A 12,146-nucleotide genomic window follows, 5' to 3' on the forward strand; every position below is an offset into this window, starting at 1 on the left:
TCTCTCTCTCTCTCTCTCTCTCTCTCTCTCTCTCTCTCTCTCTCTCTCTCTCTCTCTCTCTCTCTGCCTTTAATTCATTTACTTCATGCTTGATAAGGATTGTGCTTCTTAAAATGCAGATTGAAATCTAACCAACACAGGTGGATAATCAAAAGTACTGGGTCCCTTCTTCCTGGACTATAATTCACAACAAGCAAAGCAAGATTTTGCTATGTGGCGAAAGCAATTCTTCCAAAGCTGGTGTGTATGGAGTCCAACATTTAGCACCTCTTAAGGCAGATCCTTCCCATATCCTTTTAGCTTAATCTGTACATGCAAAATGCAAATAATAATAATAATATTTTATTTTGCGGTCACAGACCAAAATGCAAATGCAACAAAAGAAAACACAAGAAAAATATAATTGCAAACAATTAAACACCAGAAGCCTTGGCTAAAGGAAATTACAACGTTCTCCTCTAATAGTTACAGCTCTTAAAAGAAATTTAGAAACCTGAGTAGTAATATAGGAGGAGCCATCCCCTAAACAATATAAGACCCAATTACTAACATTAGAACCAGAGGGATCAATTCCAAGGAGAGACAGTAATTTAATTCTACCTGTGTTATACATAGGGCAGTATGATAAGACATTTAATCTGTACATGAAATTTTGTCTCGTAATCTCAGCAATTTATACCAGATCCAATTTTCATGGCATCTAATGTAGACTGAACGCAAGCAGTGTTGTACAATAAACTTCCCACTTACAAAATCATTTTTGAGCAGCAGGCAAACAGTTACACAATGCGTGCAGGCCACCGGTCAGATTTTACCTTTTGACTGGCTATCTTGGGTTGACAAAGGCTCTGGGGATGAGAGGATTTCTGCTCCAACACAACTTTAATTTGGGGGATACCAGCATAGTCCAAGTGTATTTAGGAAAGTAGGAATATACAAATAATCCTTGCTTTACAGCCGCAATCAAGCCCAAAATTTATGTGGCTAAGCAAGACAGCTGCTAAGTGAATTTTGCCCCATTTTACAACCTTTTCTTGCCACAGTTATTAAGTGAATTACTGTAGATGTTAAGTTTAATAATATGATTTAAGTCAGGGGTAGTCAACCTTGGCTCTTTTATGACTCGTGGACTTCAATTCCCAGAATTCCTGAGCCAGCTTAGCTGGCTCAGGAATTCTGGGAGTTGAAGTCCACGAGTCATAAAAGAGCCAAGGTTGACTACCCCTGATTTAAGTGAATCCGGCTTCCCCATTGACTTTGCTTGTTAGAAGGTTGCAAAAGGGGATCACATGACCTCGAGACACTGCAACCGTCATAAATAGGAGTCAGTTGCCAAATGTCTGAATTTTGATCATGCGACTACGGAGATGCTGCAACGGTCATAAGCATGACAGTTCATACGTCACTTTTTCCAGGGCTGTTGTAAGTTCAAACAGTCAGTAAGCGAAGGATTGTAAGTCAAGGACTTCTCTGTCCTTTCCCATTCACTGAGATTCTTCCTTAGTTGGCAGAAGACTAAACTGGCTTAAAATTTGCCCCTGTTGCTGGTTAATACCCTTTTTCTCTTGTTTCTATTCCTAGACACTGAGGATTTCAACTTTCAGGATAGGAAAAAAAATAAATAATACAGGTAGTTGTCAACTGAGAGCAGCAACGTGGTTGTTAAAGCCTCAGAGTCACATAAACCCTATGGTAGATGGCATTCTTTGTTTACGATGGGCAGGACTCAAGAAGAGGAGAAATAAACGTTTCCAAGACCAACACAATCTTAAAATAACGGAGCTGTGCGGGGAAATGCAAATCTTGGGCCTGGTCTAGATCAGACTGAATCCCGGTATTGCTGAGTATAATTGGTAGCTAAAATTGGGTGTCTATCTTTTGTTCCAGATGTCAAGTGTTTAAAAAGCAGATTGTTTGGTAAAATAAGAATAGCAATAGCAGCAAGTTAAGCTGTGACTCAGAAGTGGTTTTTTTTTTCTGTAAGCAGCTGGCCTTCTTTGCTCTTGGGAAGCTTTGGGGTGCCCTAAAACAAAATTGATTATTACTGGAATTATTTATATTATTATTATTAATAATAATAATAATAATAATAATAATAATAATAATAATAATAATAATAATAATAATAATAATAATAATAATAATAAAAAATTTGGAAGGGTCATCAAGTCCAACCCCCTGCTCAGGCAGGTAACCCTATACCATTTTGGACAAATGGCTGTCCAGTCTCTTCTTAAAAACTTCCAGTGTTGGAGCATTCACAGCTTCTGGAGGCAGGTTGTTCCACTGGTTAATTGTTCTAACTGTCAGGAAGTTTCTCCTTAGTTCCAGGTTGCTTCTCTCCTTGATTAGTTTCCACCCGTTGCTTCTTGTCCTGCCTTCAGGTGCTTTGGAGAATAGCTTGACTCCCTCTTCTTTGGGGCAGCCCCTGAGATATTGGAAGACTGCTATCATGTCCCCCCTCGTCCTTCTCTTCGTTATAGACATACCCAATTCCAGCAACTGTTCCTTATATGCTTTAGCCTCCAGTCCCCTAATCATCTTTGTTGCTCTTCTCTGCACTCTTTCTAGAGTCTCAACATCTTTTTTACATCGTGGTGACCAAAACTGGATGCAGTATTGCAAGTGTGGCCTTACCAAGGCATTGTAGAGTGCCTACAATTTATTTATCAGATCATATATCCCTTGTCCTTGTCGGTACCAAGCAGGATGCAGAGCTCTAACTCAGTCTGAAAAAACGGTTTTGAGACCAGGGTGAGACCCAATCCATCTTCTCCTGGTGGCATCTGATAATGCCAGATATTTACCATGTTTTATTCCCTCCTTTTTCATGAACCATCCAAAGGACCGCCTGACTAAATGATTTAGGTTCTCAACTTTCTCTGCATCCTAGGTCCTCCAGGAATACCTGGCCCGGCTGGAAAAACAATTGTGATTAAAGGTGATCAAGGACCACCTGGTCTTCCAGGACAACCTGGAATGAAAGGTCTATCTGGACTTCCAGGACCTCCAGGTTTGCCAGGTAAGTCCTTTCTGGACAGGTAACAATATGGATGAAAGCAATTAGATAGCTGTCTTCTGGCATTTGACTAAAGCAGGGGCCTTCAAACCTGGCCCTTTTATGATTTGTGGACTTCAATTCCCAGAATTCCTCAGTCAGCTTCTGGGAGTTGAAGTCCACAACTCAACTTCTGGGAGTTGAAGTCCACAAGTCATAAAAGGGCCAGGTTTGAAGACCCCTGGGGTAGAGTAACATAAGGCATCAACCTAGCTCAGGTGTGGAGAACCTTGGCTCTTTTATGACTTGTGGACTTCAACTCCCAGAATTCTTCAGCCAGCATGCCTGGCTGAGGAATTTTGGGAGTTAAAGTCCACAAGTCATAAAAGGGCCAAGTTTGAAGACCCCTGGACTAAAGTAATATGATGGGGTCTTTGCAAGCAGTCTAAAGCAGTGGTTCTCAACCTGTGGGTCGGGACCCCATTTGGGATTGATCGACCATTTCATGGGGGTCGCCAAGCAAGGCTGTCCGCCATTTTTTTTTGTCCACCATTTTTTTCTCCCTTTTCTGTGCCTTACCTCCCTTGGGCTGGGCCAGCTGGTGGTAGGCCTGCTCCGTCTCTGCCGCTTGCCAGCTACGCCTCGGCTGGCGCAGGGGGCGGAACCACGCATGCGCGGCGCTCCCGGGCAGGGAAAGTCCTCGACTTACGACCAGTTGGGCAGTCCTCGACTTACGACCGGTTTAGTCCTCGACTTACGACCGGTTTAGTCCTCGACTTACGACCGGTTTAGTCCTCGACTTACGACCGGTTGGGGTCGCGGCATTAAAAAGGTTGAGAACCACTGGTCTAAAGGAACTCATTAAACAAAATACATCCATAGGTTCAATTGGTCTTCCTGGTGACTTTGGACATGATGGCCTTCCTGGTTTTGATGGTCCAGTGGGGCGTAAAGGGGAGAGAGGACTCCCAGGCCAGCCAGGTAAAGTGAATGTATCATTTCTGTGGATGGGAAGGGGGAAGAGGAAGGCATCAAGCCATGAAGGCAGACGTAGATCTGCTCTCCTTTGCGGGTTCAACTGAATCTCCAGAAAGAACAAAATCTTTGGAAGCTTTTCTTCGGCTTTTATGGCCAGAAAAGAGGCAGGATGGTGCCAAATCCTAGGACAAAACAAGGGCGAGGCATGCCTTGTGTCCAATGTCACAACCTGTCTGGCTTCAGCTGTGCCAGGGTAGGAAGCAAAGCCTTCGTAACTGATCTTATGGGAAGTCTATCCCAAATTGATCCTGGAGAATCCATGTCAACTTTGGGCTTGCCCAACCTATTGAGAAGGCTGGTTGTTTTAAGATTGCAGATTCACATCTGTCCACCTGTCGAGAGGGGGTGATTGACTTTGTTCATCCTGCACACACAGGTCTACGTGGTTCACACGGACCCCCTGGCCCTGATGGATTGCAAGGTCCTCCAGGACAGCCAGGAACAGGTTCGGTTGCCCATGGATTCCTCATAACTCGCCACAGCCAAACCACCGACAGCCCCTTCTGCCCACCGGGAACCAGCCGGATCTATGATGGATTTTCCCTTCTCTACGTACAAGGAAACGAGAGAGCTCACGGGCAGGATCTGGGTAAGGTTCCATTTTGCTCTGGGCAGGTTGTTTTTTTAATGGAGATGGCATTGGAGACCCACTTCTATTCTAATCATAATTCATATCTCAGTCCTATTGTGCTTTTTTTTTTTTTTCTGGCTGGTACTTTGGGGAAACAGTGGCTTGTCTGATGTTTAGGAGTACAATTTCTTCTCTCCCTGAATCCATGAGGCTCTTGTAAAGCAGATCCCTTTCTCTGGAGGTTTTGTGCAGAGCCACAAAATAGATGTGTGTGAAGGGCTGTGCCTAAAGCCGCTGGTCTTCCTCATCCGAGGCCGCTTGACCATCCATTGAGAGGCTTCTGCATTTCTTGGAACAGTATTTGAGGTGCATCTCCTGGAATAGAACCGTGAAAAATGCGAGGACGGTGTTAACACCCTTGGCTGGAAGGCTGCTCAAGCTGGCATTCTGCCCATCCACCGGGACCGCAATTCCTGGGCTAGGGATTCTGGAAGCTGTAGTCTTAACATAGTTATGGCGTGCCATATTGGGAAGAGCTAGTCTCTGGATAGGGGAAGTAAAGTAGGGGCTTCACATTGGGGGTGGCTGATAGATTAATAACAGATCCCCCTTCTCTCCCCATCTTTCACCTGTATTGTATTTTATATTTTTGTAGTAGTTTATTTATAGAGTTTTATTTTTATAATATTGTAAGCCGCCCATAGGTACCCTGTGATAAGATGGGTGGAGAGAGAGAAAGAGAGAGAGAGAGAGAGAAAGAAAGAAAGAAAGAAAGAAAGAAAGAAAGAAAGAAAGAAAGAAAGAAAGAAAGAAAGAAAGAAAAGACAGAGGGAGGGAGGGAGGTAGGGAGGGAAGAAAGAAAGAAAGTATGTGAAAGAAAGAAAGAAAAAGAGAGAAAGAAAGAAAGAAAGAAAGAAAGAAAGAAAGAAAGAAAGAAAGAAAGAAAGAGAGAAAGAGAGAAAGAGAGAAAGAGGGAGGGAGGGGGAAGGAAGAAAGAAATAAGAGTGAGGGAGGAAAAAAGAATGTGAAAGAAAGGAAAGAAAGACAGAAAAAGGAAAGAAAGAAAGAAAGAAAGAAAGAAAGAAAGAAAGAAAGAAAGAAAGAAAGAAAGAAAGAAAGAAGACAGAGGAAGGGAGGGAGGGAGGGAAAAAAGAAAGTATGTGAAAGAAAGAAAGAAAGAAAAGAAAGAAAGAAAGAAAGAAAGAGGGAGGGAGGGGGAAGGAAAGAAAGAAATAAGAGTGAGGGAGGAAAAAAGAATGTGAAAGAAAGAAAGAAAAAGGAAAGAAAGAAAGAAAGAAAGAAAGAAAGAAAGAAAGAAAGAAAGAAAGAAAGAAAGAAAGAAAGAAAGAAAGAAAAGAGGGAGGGAGAAAAGAAAGTATGTGAAAGGAAGGAAGGAAGGAAGGAAGGAAAGAAGGAAGGAAGGAAGGAAGGAAGGAAGGAAGGAAGGAAGGAAGGAAGGAAGGAAGGAAGGAAGGAAGGAAGGAAGGAAGGGGAAAACTTGTCTTATATCTCATTCTTACCAAGGGCGTCTTCCCTTTGCTAGGCACTGCTGGCAGCTGTCTCCGCCGTTTCAGCACCATGCCCTTCATGTTTTGCAACATCAACAACGTCTGTAACTTTGCATCCAGGAATGACTACTCTTACTGGCTTTCTACTCCTGAGCCGATGCCAATGAGCATGGAGCCCCTAACTGGAAAGAATATCCAACCTTTTATTAGCCGGTGAGCAAGAAGCTCTCTTGGGTTTCAAGTAGGAGAAAGATAGACTGTCATTTCTCATCCCTCTGTATGATGATGCTGAGGTTGAACATGGGAAACCAGCGGAGCAGTCTTTCTACAAAACTGCCAGATATGTTTTATGTAGGATGCACCTTTATATATATATAAAAAAAGCATTTTTTTTGTTTCAAACAGAGAAGTTCCAATCCAGGTAGGATGAATTCTTAGAAAGCTGAAGGCAGCATCTTCAGTTTCCGTATGAAAAGCAACTACATGTCCATATAGAACTCAAGACTCGATAGTAAAAGAGCAGTTAACAGATTAAGAGAGTAACAGAATAACAGAACGACAACAAAGTAACAGAATGACAAAATAACTAAGAGAATAACAAAGTTGGAAGGGACCTAGTCCAGACCTTATAGCACAGCCAATAAATGGCTGTCCAATCTTGGAAACCTCCAGGGATGAAGCACCTATAACTTCTTGAGGCAAGTTGTTCCACTGGTCAATTGTTCTGTCGGGAACTGTCTCCTTATTTCTAGGTTGGTTTTCTCTTTGATTAGTTTCTGTCCTGCCTTCAGGTGCTCTGGAGAATAGCTTAACTCCCTTTTCTTTGGGGCAGCCCCTGAGATATTGGAACACTGCTATCATGTCCCCCCTCGTCCTTTTTTCATTAGACTAGACATACCCAGTTTCTGCAATCAATCATCATAACTTTTAGCCTCCAGTCCAAATCATCTTTGTGCAGGCTCTTCTCTGCACTCTTTCTAGAGTCTCAACATCTTTTTTATATCATGGTGACCAAAACTGAATGCAGTTTTGGCAAGTACGGTCTTGCCAAGGCCTTATAAAACACTTCACACAGTCTTGATTCTATATTCCTTCTGTTATTGCAGCCTAGGACTCAAAGTTGGCCTTCCAGAGATGGATATTAAACTCAACACATCAAAATGTCATGTTTGTCTTTTCCTAACCCCAAATTCACTTGTGGCGCTTTACCGGATGTAGCTTAGAATCAGGGTTGAAATAATGGCTCTCTAATTCTTGATCACTACAATACTGGGAAGGCTGCATTCCAGCAGTAACAGACCCATGGATGAGACAAGTTGCCAAACTATTACTCTACCATTATTGTTTTCAATCTTTTAATACAGTTTCTCCTCCCTTCTTCTCCCCCTGCTTACTCCCTTTTTTAGTTGCACAGTCTGTGAAGCTCCTGCGATGGTCATAGCAGTCCACAGCCAGACCATTCAGATCCCCTCGTGTCCACAGGGCTGGAATTCGCTATGGATCGGATATTCATTCATGATGGTATGTGGTGTCTTCACTAAATGTTTGTACAATGACAATTCAGGTGCCTGCAATTCCATCCATCTTAGGAGTCCCTGTCGGGCTGAGAGGACCAGGAGAAGTGGGGAAAAAAGAAGAGGAAGAAAGAAAACCCTTGTCCTAAAAGAACATGGGGAATTTCGGAAATGACCTTAGCAAAGGAATCAGAGGCCTGTTGAAACCATCCTTCAGCAAAAATAAAAATAAAAAAGCCCAGAGAGGTGGGGAGATCATTAAAAGGAACTTTTAAGGGAAGACATGACCAGACTTTCAAGATTCTGTTGTCACGGGTAATCCTCTGCTTACAGGCATTCATTTGATGACCGTTCAAGGTTGCAACGGCACTGTATGACTGTCTTTCACACTGATAACAATTGCAGCATCCCCATGGTCATGTGGTCAAAATTTGGGTGTTAGCAAGAGGCATTATTCATCTCTCCACCTATGTTCTGGATGGCTTACAACAGAGGTCTCGAATCTTTCTCAGCTGGCGAATCAGAAAGGGAGGGGAAAGCATTTTACGCACGCACGTGCACAAACGGGGCCGCGAGCATGCATGATGCAAACGGGGTGGTACTAGCGCCTGCGTGACACTCGCTGGCACTGCCCTGTTTTTGCTGTGCAGCGCCCCATTTTCATAGCAGCAGCGGCACTAGCGCAAGTGGGGCTGAGTGTGCGCTCAACATACACACACTGGCCAGCCTGTTCTGTGGTGCAGTGGCCAGCAAGCCGTGGCCCACAGGTTGGGGACCCCTGGCTTTCAACCAGCTCTCTGGGGAATTCTAGGAGTTGAAGTCCACCCGTCTTCAAGTTGCTATGCTTGAGAAACACTGGCACACATGCCAGAGGCAGCACGCAGAACCCTCTCTGTGGGCATGCGCCATCACCCCAGCACACGTGGTCTCTAAAAGTTCATCATCACTGGCTTAAGGCCAGCCAGCCTGGAGCTACCATTGGGGAGCCCACCATCCCACCCGCCAGAGACCCCCTGGATCTCCCCCAACCCTGCCCTGCCCGGCTCCCACAGGTGTTCCCTCCCCATAAGCAACATCGAGGTGGCCACGCCTACCCCGGCCATGCCCACCCAATCTGCCATGACTACTGCAGCCACACCCATCCAGTGGCCATGCCTACCCAGTCTGCCATGCCCACTGAGTGGGCCACACCCACCCGGCACCCGGTGATACATAAGTGGGTTTTGGGTTGCAGTTTGGGCACTCGGTCTCTAAAAGGTTCGCCATCACTGACCTAGAGTGATTTGGTTAATTTCAGCACACCAGTGCGGGAGCCGAAGGATCCGGACAGGCCTTGGCTTCTCCTGGCTCCTGCCTTGAGGAATTCCGCTCAGCTCCCTTTATTGAGTGCCACGGCCGAGGGACCTGCAACTATTACGCCAATTCATACAGTTTTTGGCTGGCCACTGTGGAAATATCAGAAATGTTTAAGTAAGTCTGCCTCTTTCCTTTTTTTTTTTTTTTTAATGTACATGTTGGATACACACAGCCTGGTAAGCTCTGATTTCCTTAGCTGTAGCTGGTGGAATTGAATCCTGGGGATTCAGGTCCCTCAACATTGTACTAAGACACAAAACATTGGAAAAATGATTTCCCAACGGAGGAAAAGTTAATTCATTTTTTTTAGATTGTGCAGAAATGGATAGATTGACATTGAAAATGAAAGAGAAAGAAGATTCAGTATATTTTAGAACATGGGATACCTTTTATCAATGGCTAGAAAAACAAAAGGAATTGAACACGTATTAGTAAGTTAAAGTGCTGGAAACCCAGACAATATGTTGCTGATAAAATATTAAGCAAGTAGAACACCTGGTCTGCCCAAATATTACTTTTGCCTTTCAGCCCCAATCTAGGAGCATTTTGCAGGCTAAAGTCGCTACTGCACTAAACTATTTTCTGTGTTAAGTTTAGATTTTTGCTGACAAAGAATTAAAGGGAGACTAGTTTCATCGGAAAACATTTAATATGTATCCTCCCTGGTACAAGCTGACAGAAGTGAGGAGACCCTGTGGCATAGAGGCTAATACAGCTGCCTAACCTGCAAGCAGCCCAGATTTGAATCTCAGAAGGGAATGGCTAGCTGATGAGAGCTAAATAGCTTGAAATAGCTATACTAGTCTCCCTTTAATTCTTTGTCGGCAAAAATCTAAATTTAACACAGAATACATACAGAGATACACACACACACACACACACACACACACACATATATACATACAAAGACACACATCATGGATACCAGCCATGTAGATTGGATTCACATGGCATGCAGAACCAAATCAAAAATTAATTTGCTTATGAATAGAAGAGACTATTTGGAGCTCAGGGTTGAAATGAGGGGTCCTTGGTGCTGGGAGTTGGAAGTCCACAGGTCTTAAAAGTTGCCAAGGTTGGACATCCCTAGCTTAGATGTTTTCCATCCTTACTTTCCACCAACTCACGATGTGTTCTCTTTGTCTTTCCCTTGCCCAGTAAACCTCAATCGGAGACTCTTAAGGCTGGCGACCTCCGGGCCCGTATCAGTCGATGCCAAGTTTGCATGAAGAGGACGTAATGCGTCAGACTTTACACCACAGCAACTGAGAAATATTTTAATGCACTGTCCTTCAGCTATAATATTGGTGCTATTGTGGAAAAGGAGAAGAAGAAGAAGAAGAAGTTTGAAGAAGAGACACTCCCGTTGATGCAGATCTCAGTGCCTCTCCCTGAAGGAGAACCCCCAAAACCAACGTGTTGCATTTTGGGGACCGGGGCGGGTTAGAAATTTGGCTACTAAACGAATTAAAGGAATCGGTTGAAGGAACGATGGAGAAGATAGCCAAGGCATCGGAAGATTGGGAAGATTGAAGAAGTCAACCTTTTTCCTGTAAGGACTGAAAATGTGCTCTTTGCCAAATTGACCCCCAAAAGTGAAGGTGCCACTCCCCCCCCCCAAAAAAATAAAGGAATTCCTACGAGGAGGAGACTGTGCTGTGCCAAGAAACCCCACATTGTGGTGCTATTGATCCTACTGTATTCCCAGATTTTGATATGAAACGTTTAAACTTATTATTATTTTTTTCCTTTGTAAGTAATGAAATGTGTATATTGTGTAAACACATTTTTTTTTAGTTTCCAACTTCTCCATCATTTAGACACAAGCCACAAGCTCACTGTCTTCACCAAACGAAATCAAGCCAACCTATATATATATATAAATATATATATTAAAAAAATATAAAAATAAATATATATATATTAAAAAAGTTGAAAAAGGTCGACTGAAAAGCAGGACACCGTATTCTAAGTCAGGAAATAGTTTCTATGGATCTGTTTTCTCTCTCTCTCTCTCTCTCTTCTCTCTCTCTCTCTCTCACTCACTCACTACTACTACTCACCACTTACTCTCTCTCTCCCAGCGAACTACTACTGAGTTTTTAAAAATTTTATTTTCTTCCCTGAGTTTGGCTCACATTTTATTTGAAAAATGTGTAATAATGTTGTAGCCTTTTAAAAAAAAAACAGAGCTGTTAATTAATGTCTGTATTGTATGCCACTCTCTTGATCATTTTATTTGTCCATAAGAGCAACAAAAAAGCCAGAAAGGTCATTTTTAAAGGGTTTTATTTTCGCACGTCCTGTGCAATATTAGAGCAGCCTCTTTGCCAAAACTGATCCCTTTCTTTTAGAGCCTGTAGCCTCTAGCTAGGAAACACCACTAACAGCCATGCTGATTAAGAATTGTAGGCCTTAAGATCCCAATGATCAAAGGGCATCTTATGCAGGAAGACAGTTTTATAGTCTTTGATTAAGAAACCACAGGAACAAAAAGTCATTCATTTGAATGATATTAATTTATGTTGGTTCAGCTGACCATACCTTCAAAGTATACAGGTAGCACAAAGTTTATATTATCCATGTACACACACACACAATGCACACCCAAATCCACTTTTCCCCAGACATAATGTCTAGTATTTTATCCAAATAACTGTACACTTTGAAAATCCTTTTGACTGAAATAAAGTGAAAAACTAGTGAAGGCTATTTTCGTTCATAGCTGGCTGCCTGTCAGTTGTTCAGCAGATTTCCATATTTGTGTTGTGGTTCCTTGCAACGAAAACCGCCCCCGAATCAGACATCTTATGAATATCTTACATGGTGCCTATGGAGAACGTTTGATACATGTTTGTACATTGGTAGCAAATAGAGGTACCAAACCAGATTCCTCCAATCTTGGTTAAGTAAAGCCAGCATTTGTCTTCCTTTACTTTATAGAGGCTGTAGGGTTGTGTGTAACATTTTAAGGGAGAGGGATCCATCACTCATCATTCATCACCATCTACATACAGGTAATCCTTGACTTTGTTGTTGTTGTTAGTTGTGAAGTCGTGTCCAATCCATCGCGACCCCATGGACAATGTTCCTCCAGGGCCTTCCTGTCCTCTACCATCTTCTGGAGTCTCTTTAAGCTCACGCCTACAGCTTCACCTCCA

General features: G+C 43.0%; 1 protein-coding gene across 1 annotated transcript in view; it reads left to right on the forward strand.

Moving 5' to 3' along the window:
• The window catches only part of COL4A5 (collagen type IV alpha 5 chain), a 135,404-nt gene extending 124,815 nt beyond the window's left edge, over positions 1-10,589 (forward strand). Inside the window, exons 45-51 of the mRNA XM_029282931.1 lie at positions 2,894-3,022; positions 3,881-3,979; positions 4,413-4,625; positions 6,151-6,328; positions 7,522-7,636; positions 8,927-9,099; positions 10,144-10,589. Of these exons, the coding sequence (XP_029138764.1) occupies positions 2,894-3,022; positions 3,881-3,979; positions 4,413-4,625; positions 6,151-6,328; positions 7,522-7,636; positions 8,927-9,099; positions 10,144-10,225 (989 nt within the window). The 3' untranslated portion in view covers positions 10,226-10,589. The remainder of the gene's footprint in view (positions 1-2,893; positions 3,023-3,880; positions 3,980-4,412; positions 4,626-6,150; positions 6,329-7,521; positions 7,637-8,926; positions 9,100-10,143) is intronic.
• Positions 10,590-12,146: the final 1,557 nt, after the last annotated feature.

Source organism: Protobothrops mucrosquamatus, unplaced genomic scaffold (genome assembly GCF_001527695.2).
Source record: "Protobothrops mucrosquamatus isolate PMUCROS unplaced genomic scaffold, P.Mucros_1.0 scaffold_25, whole genome shotgun sequence".
NCBI classification, from domain to species: domain Eukaryota; kingdom Metazoa; phylum Chordata; class Lepidosauria; order Squamata; family Viperidae; genus Protobothrops; species Protobothrops mucrosquamatus.